This window comes from Calypte anna, chromosome 2 (genome assembly GCF_003957555.1).
Source record: "Calypte anna isolate BGI_N300 chromosome 2, bCalAnn1_v1.p, whole genome shotgun sequence".
NCBI lineage: Eukaryota > Metazoa > Chordata > Aves > Apodiformes > Trochilidae > Calypte > Calypte anna.
Window position 1 is genome coordinate 104,720,794 of NC_044245.1, and position 14,537 is coordinate 104,735,330.

Sequence of the window (14,537 nt, forward strand, 5' to 3'; positions counted from 1 at the left end):
AGCTTTATCAGACCACAAATGCTGATGGTTTTGAGGAGCTAAAATGACATTCTGTTCAGAGATGTGGAACTGAAGAGTTCTGCCTGTTCTCTCACCGGTAGAAGATTCTCTTCCACCATTCATTCTTATTAAGCTTCCTCGACTCCCATGGAAAGTGTTATGGATTGTAAGCCTGATTGCTAAGAGAGATCCAGTTTCAGAGGAAGGTCCTTGATTCAGCAGAGCTGTTTCCACTGCCATGAGCTAAGGTGTTGGCATAGGTTTTGCGAGGTATTTTTTTTCCTATGAGGCTTTAAAAAACCAAACACACGCACATTTAAAAGTTTTATAAGATAGACGATGTACTAAATAAACATCTGGTAAACAGGGAAACTGTAGATAGGCACAAAATGGGAAAGTATTTAAATTGTCTGCTTTTCTACCCCTACGGTTTAGTGTAAAAATTCAGTTTGTATTTGAAGATTAAATAATGTATTGTTTACTTTGGAAAAATGGCCTACAAAATTATTTCCTAGGTAAACTGCAGTCTTGGAAAACTAGAATTTTTCAGGGAGCACAATGTACAGCAAATTTGAAACCACATAGAGTAGTGAAGCTACTAGGGATAATTGGGTTTTATGTTCTACATTACACACACAGTACTCAAACTGTTTCGTCACACTCTATGTCCTCTTCTATATTTGAGGAATTTGTTGTGTTTTTCTGACTGTTGAAAATTTTGCTCAATGCTCCCCAGAGTAAGTCAAACACTGAGTTGCTGTACTTAAAGCACTAGAGCTGTTTTGGTCAAGGTGGCATCATAAGTCTTCTCCACCCCATCTGACATTTTGCATTAGAATAGGCTGGGTTGGAAGGGACCTCAGAGATCATCGAGTCCAACCCTTGATCAACTACCGCCACAGTCACTAGACTATGGCATTGAGTGCCATATCGAGTCGCTTTTTAAATGTCTCCAGGGACGAAGAGTCCACCACCTCCCCAGGCAGCCCATTCCAATGTCTGATCACCCTTTCCGTGAAAAAATTCTTTCTGAATCTGAACTTCCCCTGGCACAATTTAAGACCATGCCCTCTTGTCTTACTGAGAGTTGCCTGGGAAAAGAGACCAACCCCCCCCCGGCTACAACCTCCTTTCAGGTAGTTGTAGAGAGCAATGAGGTCTCCCCTGAGCCTCCTCTTCTTCAGGCTGAACAGCCCCAGCTCCCTCAGCCTCTCCTCATAGGATCTGTGTTCGAGTCCCTTCACCAGCTTGGTTGCCCTCCTTTGGACCTGCTCCAGGACCTCAATATCCTTCTTGAACTGAGGGGCCCAGAACTGAACACAGTACTCAAGGTGTGCTCATTGTGTAACTCATTGTTATGGTAAGATGCTTATTCAGCGTTTGTTCTTGGGCATGCCTTTCATGCACTGACACAAGTGGACTTTGCTTGCTGAAGTGATTTCTAAGCCAGGTCTCTCTGTCCACTCACTCACTGATTTCACTATTTCATGTCCTTGCATTTTTTGCTGTCTTTGCAAATGTTCAATAGCTCTTGTAAATACATAGTCGCAGTAGGCCCATGACACTGTGAGGTTCAACTTGAACCACATCAATATTTTTCTAACTTTACTCTCTCTGATCATAAAAAACCCCCAAGAAATAAACCATACATGTTGGAAGAAATGGTGTATTCTTATGTTTGTTTATTTCTGGGGTGAATATTTAACCCTGATGATTCTTATAGTCTCTGCCTCCTTTATGTTAGGCTACAGTTTTTCTTCCACAGGGAGAAAGGAAGGAGTGACCTCACAGATCTATCCTGCAGCTCCATGAAGGACTATGAATAAAACTGTAAATTTGATGCATTCCCTAACTTGTAAAACCAAATGGCAACTTTCCTCTCTTCCATTAATCCAGTCATTTTATTAAAGAAGACAACCAAATTGCTCAGTCATCTCTTTTCCTCCCTGAAGTTCTCAGCAATACTTTCCATGAGGACTTACTCCAGTATTTTCCCAGGGTCCAAAGTGAATCTGACTTTTTGTCCTCATGGCATCATCTGAAGATGTATGCAACATTTACCTTTCGTCATTTGTTTGGAACTTCCCCTCATCTCTCTGACCTTTCAAAGAGGATAGAAAGTGGCCTTGGAAGGTTTGTAGCTTCTTCTCTCAGAAGGCTTTTGTAGCCCATTAGGTCACATGGATTCTTATAGCTCAAGTCCTCTCAAGTAATCCCTGCCTTATTCTCACCTGCTCCTGATAGGTATCCTCTTTGAATTCATTCACTAAGCATGGAGGTGAGGGACACTTGGCTGGTGAAGACTGAAGCAAGGAAAGCACTGTGTACCTCAGCCTCACCCATGTCTGCTGCTCCTAGATCGCTGGCCCCCTTCCACACAGGCCTACATTCTTCTCATTCAGCTTGTTACTATTGAGGAGGCAGCCGAAGCTCTTAATATTGACTTGATGTCCTTTACAGGCATTAACTCTCAGTGAGCTTTGGTTATCCCAACATCATGCTAATACCTAAATTCCTCTTTTGTAGCCTGTCCCTGCTTCAAACTCCTCCATTTTGCTTTTTTACATTGTAGCTTCCCTGGTTCACTGCCTCCTGATACCTCTGCTTGTTCTCTTCACAACTGGGGCCAGGTTTCCTTGTGTGTGGAGGCTGCTGTGCTTAGAGACCTTCAGGCTTCCTGTACATATTTTCACTTCAGAGGTACCTCCCATGGGATCCCACTTAGTATTTTCCTGAATGAACCATGGTACCCTTATTCAAAGTCCACGGTCTTTACTCTGCCACTTTCCTTCCTCTCCCCCTTAGGATCATGAATTCCAACCTCATAGGTGCTACAGTCAGGGCTGCCATTGATTACACATCCCTAAGCATCTCCTCTTTACCACCGAACTGATCAGGCTGTGTCTCTTCTAGGTCCACTCCGTGTGTCTACCAGAAAGCTGTTACTGACACACCCCCAGAATCCTACTGACTGATAGAATCCTGCTGTGTTGCCTTCCTAGAAGTTCTCATGAATATTGAGGTCCTACACAAGAAATGGGATCTCTGCACTCGTGGCTTTCCTGATTTGCTTAATGCAGGTTTCAAAAACCCCTTTACTCTGACTGGGGTGATCTGCAACACACTCCCACCACTATGTCACCTGTGTCACTGGCCTCTCCTCAGGCTGACCCACAACTTTGCAACCAAACTGGCTACCCTATAGAAAAGCTCCATACTGTCAACCTGCTTCTCTGCATGGCAGGCAATCCCTGCTCCTCATCTTCCCTGCCTGTCTTTTGACAAACTTCTCTGCCTGTTGCAGCCCTCCAGTTGTATGAGCTGCACCACAGCCTCTGTTACCCCTAAAGCCTGGTGGCTTTGGGAGCACAAAGAGAGCTCTAATTCCTCCTGTAAGTTGGAGCAACAGAAGCTCCAGGCTGCATTTTTGCACATGCACCTGAGGCACGTGATTGTTTTCCATGTTTTATTACTCCTAAGGTCTCTTCTTGGGGTTGTTCATTCTGGAGAAGAGGAGGCTCAGAGGAGACCTCATCACTCTCTACAACTCCCTGAAAGGAGGAGTAGCCAGGGGGGGTTGGTCTCTTCTCCCAAACAGCTCCCAGTAAGACAAGAGGGCATGGACTTAAACTCTACCAGGGGAGGTTTAGGTTAGATGTTAGAAAAAAATTCTTTACAGAGAGGTTGATCAGGCATTGGAATGGGCTGCCCAGGGAGGGGGTGGATTCTCCATTCCTGGAGGTTTTTCAGAAGAGACTGAATGTGGCACTCAGTGCCACGGTCTGGGAACCACGGTGGTAGTGGATCAAGGGTTGGGCTTTGATGATCTCAAAGGTCCTTTCCAACCTGGCTAATTCTGTGATTCTGCTATTCTCTTACTGGTGCCCTACACCTTTTGCTTTAATTACTCCTTAAAACATTTTTCCCTTTGTTTCTCAAAATAAGATCAGAGCACTGCACCTCTCCTCCCCACACCTTGCCCACTCTCTTTCCTTATTTATTACCCTACCACTTCTCAAGAACTCAATATTATGGCTGCAGTCTGAAAAGCTGTAAGAGAAACAGAGTGTTAATAATCTAAATTCTGTTGATCACAGGGGAAGTGAAAATGAGATTTGTTTGTAGCTTCAGCAGAATTCAATATGTAAAATTGCTTGCACCGTGTTAATATGCAAACTGGCTGTGAAGAGTTGTTTTCATACTAACTTTCCTGACCGCAGCAGATAAGGATCAGAGTTCAGGAGGGAAATATAATTTATCTTAAAGTGTGCAATTACTGCTGCATAGGAGGTGTCTTTTTTATAGATTTTGTTTTCAGGCCAATAGCTTAATTCAAATCGAGTAACATTAGAGACTGCAGGCCTTGAATTCTTGTGATCCTTTATTAAAATAAATATTGTGGTTTGTTTTTTTTTGTTTGTTTTTTGTTTTGTTTTGTTTTGTTTTGTTTTTTTTTCTGTTGTGCCAGTATTCAGACCATCCTGCTAACAGACTTGTCTCAACTATTTGGACAACTTTGCCAGGTGTGAATTTCTTCCTGGACTCCACTGACCTGGATACACAAACATGCACAACAACACTGCCGAAACTCCACACGTGGCTGGAATGTGCAATGAGACTTCATGCACACCACCACCGAGCTCTGAGTTTTCACTGGGTGTGTTGGTGCTGCTGGCTTTCCTCATGGTGCTGCTAGCTCTGGTCACCATCCTCGGAAATATCCTGGTAATCCTTGCTTTCATCACAGACAGAAACCTCAGGCATCGGAGTAACTATTACTTTCTCAATCTTGCCATTTCTGACTTTGCAGTGGGTAAGTTGCAGCCATGGGGACACATAATATTTATTTCCTAGGACTGTTAGGAGAAGAGGGTTTCTTTTTCTGGTTGGTTTCTTCTAGGGGAACTATTTCTCAGGTGTATTTCTTGTAGAATGGTAAGGCCTGGTAGAAAGTGCATTAAGTGTTTTAGCAGCCTATTATGTCTGCAAATATATTATAATGAGAAATGTATCTTTTTTCATGTAATTACTTCTAGCGTTGCTTGAAGAAAAAGGAGCAACTCTTGTATGTAAATGCTAGTTGAAAAACAAGGGTTGTTTGGTACAGTGCATATTTTACCTTTGCTCCTCCTGTAATGTCACACACTTGAGAACATCCTTATGTTTGACAACATAACTGTTTTTTTATACAACTATCTGTGATACATCCAGGTAAATAATTTCTTCTCTACATAGCAGTAATGCCTTTTGAGTGCTTTTCACTACAACAAAACATTCTACCACTATGTCTTTTTGCTGGCTTCAGCTCAGTACAGGCTATAGATCAAATGGCTCACCTGATGCCAGCAACAGCCTGCTGGCATCTCCCATCCTTTTTAGTCCCCTCTTCCTATAGTGTCACTGCAGAAGGCCAGGAGAGTTGGTCCTTAGAGCTGCTGTGGATTCAGTTCTGGTGGGTGATGCCAGGGGAGGAGATGGGGGACATGGATGCCTTGTGGCAGCCCTTCAGGGTTCAGGCCAGGGAAGCAGTCTGTGCAGGGAAAAAGAGGAAGCCTGATGAAACCCTCCTGTGGTAGATGTTGTAGAAAACATTTTGACTTGATATGAGCAAGGCAGTCTTTCTGCACACAAGTCCTTTCTCTTCAGGACACTCACAGAGAGCAGGATTCACTGAATAGCAAGGAGGGAAATAGCACTCACCAGCTTACTGCACTTCTGGCAATAGCATCCCCCTTAACTGCTGTTCCTTTGCCAGTGCTTTGTAGTGAAGTGTATTAGTTTAGCCTTTAAGATTTTCCTTCATTTATGCTATTTATAACCTGTAGCCCCTAATTTGGGGCTTGCCCCACATGGCAGAAAGGAAATGATGCATATGCAGGGGCCCTTGCTTACCTGCTTCATATAGTTTGCTAGAGCTGCCATTTAATTGACCTGGTATATTGCAAAAGTCTGCTGGTCCTCATGTCTTACAGTATAGCCAGGAGATTTAAATATCTACCTTCTACATCACTTCTTGCTTGTGGCTGATGCCTTGTGGAGTCTTAAATCAGCCAAGAGAAGATGTATCAGTACTATGTTGACCTACAGCCAACTCTGTGACCAGTCAGAAAATGCTTTATTTTCTGAAGCTGCTGTGGTATTTTTAAAATTTCTTAGAGGTCTGGAATCCTGTCATGCATGTGACTCATGTGTTTTGCATCCTCTAATTAGTACAAGTGAGGAAAGTTTCAAATATAAACCCTTCAAACTCAATTCTTTCACCTGTATTTATATCTATAGCTAAGAGCTATATAGACTTTTTTGACATGGTGCCAAACATTGATCCCATCAAAGTTGATGAGAGCAGTAGCTGTTTTCAGCAGCTCTGAAAAAAATAATTATTTTGTACAAAAGTGATGCTGTTTCTGTTTAGGGTAAATGATAAAATAAGCCATCAGTATTGAAAGTGCTGAGTGCATTTGCCTGTTGATAACAGTCTGTCAGCTCATTGCCCAGAGGATTGTTATCAGTGGGTGACATCAGCCTGGATATGTTCAGTAACTTCTAAGATCTTGATGGATCTGTATTAAAGAAGAGTAATCTCAAGAGTTTAAAAAATGGATATTGAAGATTCATATAGATTTATATTTGTCTCTGATGGATCAGTGTTTTCAGGAATGTAGAATACATACTGCACCATACTTCTGGAAGGATATTAGCAGCAAAATGAAGAAGTTGCTGGTTTAAAAAGAAAACTCAAACATGACCTTCTAATGAAAGTACTTCAGTGGAAGGACTTTTGGACAAAACCCATGAACCAGCAAAGTAGTTCTGGAGTTCATCTTGGCTGGCCAACCTGCACGAGACTGAAACACCTCTTCACAGGAGGAGAGGGCTCCATCCCTCTGCAGTGTCTGCTCTGTCTTTGGTAGAAGAGGTTTCCAGATACTATGCAGACTGTCCACTATATTGTTTCTATCTTACAAATGCTATCCAGCCTTACATTAACAGCTGACATTATCAACATCTATAGATGTGTTTTGGGGAAATCTCTAACAAACATCAAAGACTAAAGGATATGCAGCAATGAGGTTGCATGTCAGAGCAGAACTACAGTGCATATACTCTGCAGCACTAAGTATCTTTAGAGACTGTGAGCTGCTTAGGCTGAAGTATTCTTCAACAGATCCTTTTTTGCTGATTATTTTCTGAGTTTATGCCCAGCAACTGGTATAGCTAAATACACTACAATCTAATATATACAAAGTCACTGTCAGATTTCATGGGAATGGTACCATTTCTGTACATAAATTACATATTCACCTTAATATATTTGAATTTTTTTAGCCAATCACCAGAATAATGTCTCTCTCTGCTTCCAGGGGTACCATCTGTGTGAACTGCATGGTGTCTCTTGTTACTTTCCATAGGTGCATTCTGCATACCTCTGTACATCCCTTACAGCCTGACGGGGAAATGGCACTTGGGAAGAGGTGTCTGCAAGCTCTGGCTAGTTTTGGACTATCTCCTGTGCACAGCTTCAGTGTTTAGCGTTGTTCTTATCAGCTATGACCGTTTCCTGTCAGTTACTAAAGCTGTAAGTACCCTGTTGGTAGCTTCTTTGATTTTATCACAAGACCACTGATGGATTACACTTACCAACTTTTTCCATGCTGGTGAGCATAAACCCAGATTTAACTGAGGAAATAGTTCTCAAAAATGTGCTGGCATGTGGAGTTTTATTAGGTTATTTGCAGTTAGGTGTGGTGAATGTTCTTCATTGAGCATATTCCAACCCAGAGCTCATCAAACAAGACTTTTCACACAACTTCTGCCACAGGATGCTGTGGTGCTACTGCTTGAGGAAAAGAAGTCTGAAGGTTAAAAAGTTTAAGACAGGAAGCTGGTATAAGGGGGAGAGAGGAAATTCAAAGTAAACTGGATTTGGGTTTGGATGTAAAATCCAAAGGATTTTACAGGCAGTGGGGCTTGGATAAAGAGGTGATGGACACCAGGGAAGATGTGTCTGAGATATGGCCTCAGATGACCCTGGAGAAGACCAGGGGCAAGTAGGGCAGTGAGTAAAACAAAGGGCAGCCTGGAGACACATCCTGCAGACATGCCTTTCAGACATGCCCTTCTTTTGACACCTGGGGCAGAACTCCAGACCTCAGATGTGCTCAATGTCTCTGCTCCCTGCAGAGAATCCTGCTCTCCTTTCCTGTGCTTTATGTCTTGGGTCATGCTAAGGATAGAGGCCAGCAGCATTTCTTACCAATCCCTCTGTTAGCTTGTGCAACAGGGAAGTGTTGGGGAGAGCTAAAGGTTCCAGCTCTCTGGTGATGTATGAGAATGTCAACATAATGTTGTATGATAGAATTTAGTTTTAGTTTTGTTAATGATCATGAATTTTACTTATTATGCTTGCTTTTTAGTGACATTTTATTATGTGTTATTTTATTTTAAGGAAAAAGTCTGGGAAATCAAATACCAAAACACTTCGGATGTAAGAAACATTAAACTGGAAAACCAAAGACTGGCATTTACAAAGTGCAAAATTAAGAGCACCTACACAAATTTAATTAAGACCTATGGACATTTTAATGATAGTCTTTAATGACATTAATATATAATTTTTTAATTTCTGTTGTATATCTAAGCTTCTAAAATTACATTCCCCTTTCATCCTATGAAAGCGATGGAGCAGGTTTTGAACTACAAGATATCTGTCTGTTCTGCAACATATAGTGGAAAATAAGTACTGGGCAGCAAGAGGGGAGAAGAAAAGGGGTGATTTTGTGGTTTCATTAGTGAAAGGCTTCTGCATTACAAAACTTAAATCTATTCCTATCTCCTCATGAAATGTGCAACAAAAAATTTCCTCAGAGCTGGACATTAAATACATATGCTATGTTTACTGTTGACCACTGTGATGCATACAGCCCCATTTACTTGTAAAATGCTGTAAAAACAGAGCAGTTTTCAGTGAATGGGAGTCATCCTTTGAACAACTATAAAATGCTAATTATTCTGACACTTCAGGCCACAGATGTTTTAAACAAGGCACACCAAATTACTGGGTACTGACGTATGATCATGTTTCAACACCTGGCCCAGGACTACAGCATGGTTAGACTAAGCTGTAGAGAAACACCTTTCTGTTACATTAACATCAATGAATTAAAGGTATTTGGGTGAGCTTCAGCTGATCGTTATAGCTGCATCTCTAAATTACCAAGCACTCTGCTCAGTTTCTCTTCTGCTACTTCTGTTGGTTGCAAAATGCATCTGTGTTGGTGGGACCTTCGCAAAATGCATCTGTGTTGGTGGGACCTTCTTTTTTTTTTTTAGGTATCTTACAGAGTCCAGCAGGGAATAATATCCAACCCTGTCATCAAAATGGTGGCCATCTGGGTCTTTGCCTTCCTCCTCTACTGCCCAGCAATCCTCTTGTGGGAGTGGGTTGCTGGACACAGCGTGGTAGCAGCGGATCAGTGCCATGCCGAGTTCTTTTACAACTGGTACTTCCTCCTGTCTGCATCCACCCTGGAGTTCTTTGTCCCACTGCTCTCGGTCACCTACTTCAATGTGCACATCTTCCACAACATCCAGAGGCGCCAGAGGCACAGCAGGACACGGCAACGTGAGATTCCAAGGAGCAGGAACATGTCTTGGAGATTTCGGCCACTGCCAAGGCCAGGAGGGTCTCCACTGGAAGCAGAGGACAGTGCTTCATCATCCATGAGGCCAAAGAAAGAGTCTTTGGTAACTGAGAGCTCCTCTCCATCCAGAGGCAATTCTGTAACAGCAGAAAATGACTTTTCTGTTTCTTTCTGTTCAAGGGCCAGCTCAAAGCTGCAGCGGGACAAGAAAATAGCCAAGTCTCTTACCATCCTTGTGTGTGCCTTTGCCATCTGCTGGGCTCCCTACACTTTCCTGATGATTATTCGTGGGGCCTGCCAAGGAGCCTGTGTTCAGGACTCTCTGTATGAAATCACCTTTTGGCTTTTGTGGATCAATTCCTCTTTGAACCCATTTCTCTATCCTCTCTGCCATGTTAAATTTCGGATGGCTTTCATGAAAATATTGTGTCCCCGAAAGCTTGCAACATTGTCATCACCTAACACATCTTATTTCTAGATAGTTAAAATAAATTATTTATATATAAATTTCCTCTTCTGAAGAAAGAAAACAAAATAAAAATCAAAGTCTGAATAGCTTGTAGATGAGAGATGTCAGTAGAAGCACTTTGAAATCAAAGCTAGTGTCTTCCAGGCAATTGGTCTAGTTAGAAAGCCCAGATAAGCCTTCCATGAAATATGTCTTTCTTCAGAAAAACATTCATGTCCACAGTTTGTACTTTTCCCAGCTATTTCAAGTGGTCATTTAAAGGATATTGCCTCTGTCTGACTGCCCCTGTTAGTTTATCTACATTATCTTCATTCTGGTGGTGGATGATACTATCATGAACTGCAGTACAGCTTGTATTTGTGTTCATAGATGTTATTGGTTAAAAATACAATAAAGGTGGGTATTTGCTGTAAGGTCAATAGTATTCTAAAGTTAACATCTTCTGTGTTATATTTCTTTTGAACAGCTTGTACTGCATTCAGAAGATTTTTTTCCTTATCATAAAATACTGAGTTAAATATTTCTTTAGTTGCCAGGCACATAGCAGGATTACTTCCTTTCATTGATGTTTGGATATCAAGAGAATACAGGTACTGCTTATAAAAAAACTGAGTGAAGGTTTTCTCTGCAAAAGGGCATTTATTCTGTCTGCTTGCTCACATGCAGCAGAAGAGAATTTAGGTGTGTAAAGCATTTATGTGCATCTCCAGCTGTTCTTCAAGAAGCAAGCCTTCTGTAGCTATAGTTCTGAGAGATCACAGCAAAGAGTAGCATTTATTCCTACTCCTTAGGGGAAAAAATCTGCTGCTGCTGGCCCAGAGGAGGGTGTGTGCAGCAGTAAGAGTGGCTCGACTACAAGGGCTCTACTTATCTGAATTTTTTGTTTACTCCCAGTGAAGCTCTGTCCTGTACTGTGAAAATGCTGCCCTTACCAGCCCTGCTCACTTCCAAATGTGACACCATGCACAGGGAGGAACTCATCTCAACACCTGAGCAAATTTCCAGTCAGTTCTGTGTTCCAGTGGGGAAGCAATTCAAATAATTGAGAAACAGGCTAAATGTGAATATTGTATCTCATTTGACCTCTTCTGTACTTCTTCTATTTCTGTAACATGTCCTTTGTTGGAGTTTATTATAAATGGGTAAATTCCTTACACACTGTTTTAGGCTGTTTGGTTTCCTGAGTAAGCCAGGAAAATGTCTAGAACTGACTCCCTATAGCATGTGTGGTGACTTAGTTGAGATAGAATGGAGATAATCTTTCAGTATGCAGTTTCCAAACTTAAGGTTTATTTAGTTGCATGACTCTGGAATTACCAGCTAGTAGTTTCCTCACAGGTGTAATTCTTCAAAATACAAATAATTTTTTTAATGACATTCTCAGTAAGTATTAGGCCAGCAAATAGATGGAAGAATAAATTCTAAAAATGAAAAATTCTTGAAATGAGAGAAGGAGCCAATGTCCCTTTTATCTCCTGGTTTTATTTAATGTATATTCTTATAGTATATTAGTATATTTTACTTAGCACTCTTCTGCATGTTCTCCTTTTGGGCTAAATTAGAACATAATATTTGTCTTGCTATACTGTATGATACTCAGCTACTTACAAAAATCACACGTACTCAGGAATGTAGGAAGAGACTCTCAAACATGAACTAAGAAACATAAGAGTTTAAGAAACTACTTCGAAGGCCTGATTTTTAAGTAGAACTTTGCTAAAGGTGTTAATCATGGGATACAACATACAAATGAAAAAAATAAAGGGGAAGAATCTCAATGTAATTTTTAAAGCTTTTTAAATGCTGGAAAAATTTTCTGAGTAGTCAGCCTTTTTTTGGGAATGAACTTGCCCAAGATTCAGGTGTCACATACTGAGAAAGGAGCATTTTTCTTACACTTGCAAGTGGAAATATTAATGTGAGCTCAGCATCAGGAGGATTGTGACCAGAGGCACAGCTCTTATTTGACTGACTGATTACTACTTAAGAGCTGCATTATGACAAATACAGCAAGATGTACTTCTGTTGGCATCATCTTCAGGCAAACCAGGTGATTACTTAGTCTAGCCTGGTCTTGTTCCATTGTCACATTCATCTGTTGAGGTGAAAAGCTATTTCTTTCTACAGCTCATTAGAATTTCCTTTTTTTTTTTTTTTTTTTTTTTTCTTTCTGTGACATTTCTTTTTGGATTAACATAGGCTAAATTGTAAATTTAGAAAGTCTGTGGTGTAAACTAGAAGTTGATAAAAGCATTTTGGCTTTTCTACCTTCTCTCCAGAACTCTCTGAATACACTTCATATATGTTCCTTAAACTATATGTAATAGTTTTAGTTGATGTTTAAACAGCATCAGTCTTTACAGGATTTTGGCCAATGACTTGGGCTTGCAATTAATGCTAAATTCAACAGAAACACTCAAAGCAACTCAGAACATAAACCCTGAGTGCCCATACACCCATCTGTTTTCTTTGAAAGTATTCTCTACCAGTTTTTCACCCTCCAAAGCTTCTTTTGTAATTATTTTAGATCGTAACTTGTAAAGTCAGTAATGGAAACATGAGTGAGAAAATGCTTTTGTGTCATCCTTAAAAGTAAATAGCTCCTTACTGCTTTATAAGATACGCTTTTGATAGTGTTAGCAAAAGACAATTAAAGATTTCATTCTAATTACCTTATCAAAATACTATTGATGAAATTAAGCCATTGCTATGTGTAGATAAGGACACAGTCTTGTATGTATGATATATTAATTTTTTTTGTTCTTCCTCTTCTTTGCTCCTGTCTCTTCCTCGCTTCTCATACCATCCGGGGCTCTGCCACAACTCATTGGCACAGACCAGAACAGTGGGTGAATGCTGGTACCAACACGGTCTTGTTTTTAAACAGCTGAAATTTTAAACTTGTGAAATCTGCAGCAGTGCCCTCTGTCAGGCCTAGGAAAAGCTAGCTAAAGCTAGTTAGTTGGGAGAAGATATGGAGCACAAGCCCAGCTCCTCTGAAGGGCAGTGGAGTACCTGGTGCTACCTCCACTTGGACTTACTTGACATGTTACAAGAATACTTACTCTAACTGGACAGGGCTTTTTGATGTCAACTTGGCTTTAGGGGCACAGGAAGACATTGCACTGATGCCTCAGGCTTGTATCTGACACATTTTGCAAGTTGACTGGCAAATCAGTTGGGAATCTAATAGTTCTTATACTCCCCACTTTTTGCGAGCTGCTGTTTGTAGGACAAGTCAGAAAGAAGCTGATGGCCAAGAAAAATGGAGTGGTGTAGGTGAGGAATTCAATTAGTCTCTTTATTCTTCTGATGCAGAAGTTATTTCCAACAGGGAAAGACACAGGATGTCTCCACATTGTCATCGTTATCCTTCAGCCAGGAAGCATGAACACTGGGAGCTGTCAGAGTTAGTCTGGGAAGGTGTGGTTATGGGAGTAACTCCAGTGCTACTGGTGATCACTGTTTCTTGTGAACCATGGGTCCCTGTGGAAGTTGCACAAGTAAGCTGCATTACTGTTCTAAGTAAAAAAAAAATATATATATATATATATAACTATTAATCCTGTTTTGCAATACCTGAATAAAACTTCAGTTTGAAGTACGGACTTTACTTGAAAATTGCTAGGAGAAAGGTGTGTATCTAGGCACAGAAGCTAGAGTTGATTAAAAGGCTGTATCACTCTTCCTAGGAGGAATCTGTCTGGATTCTAGAGACATGGCTTTTTAGATTTATTATTGAACAACAGTGTAAGCCTGCATAAAAAAAAATAAAAAAATTGTCCCTAACCAAAAGAAGTGATGAAGGGGAGGATGTCTTGCTGGCCAGATCTTAGTCAAGGGCAACTTATTCTTATTGCTATTTGTGTGAGGGCCTTGTGAGGACCCAGTAGGCCTTAACTGTCATGACACCGTTCACCTGCTCCTGCCCTTACCAACACCAACCTCAGGGCCCAGAGAACCATGATTCTAGGGAGATCCTGATCTCAAAAATGTCAAAATTTAATGACCTCTGTTCCTAGCGAATATAAATAATCACACCTGGTTCATTTTGGTGGTGTGGGACACTGTTTTGCAATGGTTTTGAGAACTTAGACTAAGCATGATTAAAAATGAAAACAGTTGAATTTAAGAAAAAAAAAATCAATGAACAAATTTTAAGCAAGAAAACACAACAGGTGCATCTAAACCAGAAAAACTAAATTTCTTTTTGTTCTGGTTTTCTAGTAGTGTGCCACTAGTTTTACAATAATGTTTCAATAGCAGCGTTAACAAAATGAGTTAGAAGTGTAAGTGTTATGAAGCAGAGTGGTTGGATTGGTGTATGGCAAAACTGGAACAGCATCATATAAAGTAAGAAGATATTTTTTTTTTTTACTGTGCAAGAGGGATTTCTTCCTTGAAAAGATGGGAAATGAAAAAAGCCA

The 14,537-nt window shown here is 40.8% G+C and overlaps 1 protein-coding gene across 1 annotated transcript; it reads left to right on the forward strand.

The window, feature by feature from the left end:
• Positions 1 to 4,529: 4,529 nt before the first annotated feature.
• On the forward strand, positions 4,530 to 10,119 carry HRH4 (histamine receptor H4). Its single transcript, XM_008497622.2, has 3 exons — positions 4,530 to 4,813; positions 7,410 to 7,576; positions 9,331 to 10,119. Exons 1-3 carry the CDS (start codon positions 4,567 to 4,569, stop codon positions 10,117 to 10,119), a joined length of 1,203 nt encoding a protein of 400 aa, XP_008495844.2. The 5' UTR covers positions 4,530 to 4,566.
• The last annotated feature ends 4,418 nt before the right edge of the window (positions 10,120 to 14,537 follow it).

Bases quoted from the DNA above. Each gene is read 5' to 3' on its own strand.
- HRH4 (XM_008497622.2), top strand. From the start codon at position 4,567: ATGCACAACAACACTGCCGAAACTCCACACGTGGCTGGAATGTGCAAT. The intron at 4,814-7,409 runs GTAAGTTGCAGC...TACTTTCCATAG, and splicing joins CATTTCTGACTTTGCAGTGG to GTGCATTCTGCATACCTCTG. The intron at 7,577-9,330 runs GTAAGTACCCTG...TTTTTTTTTTAG, and splicing joins TCCTGTCAGTTACTAAAGCT to GTATCTTACAGAGTCCAGCA.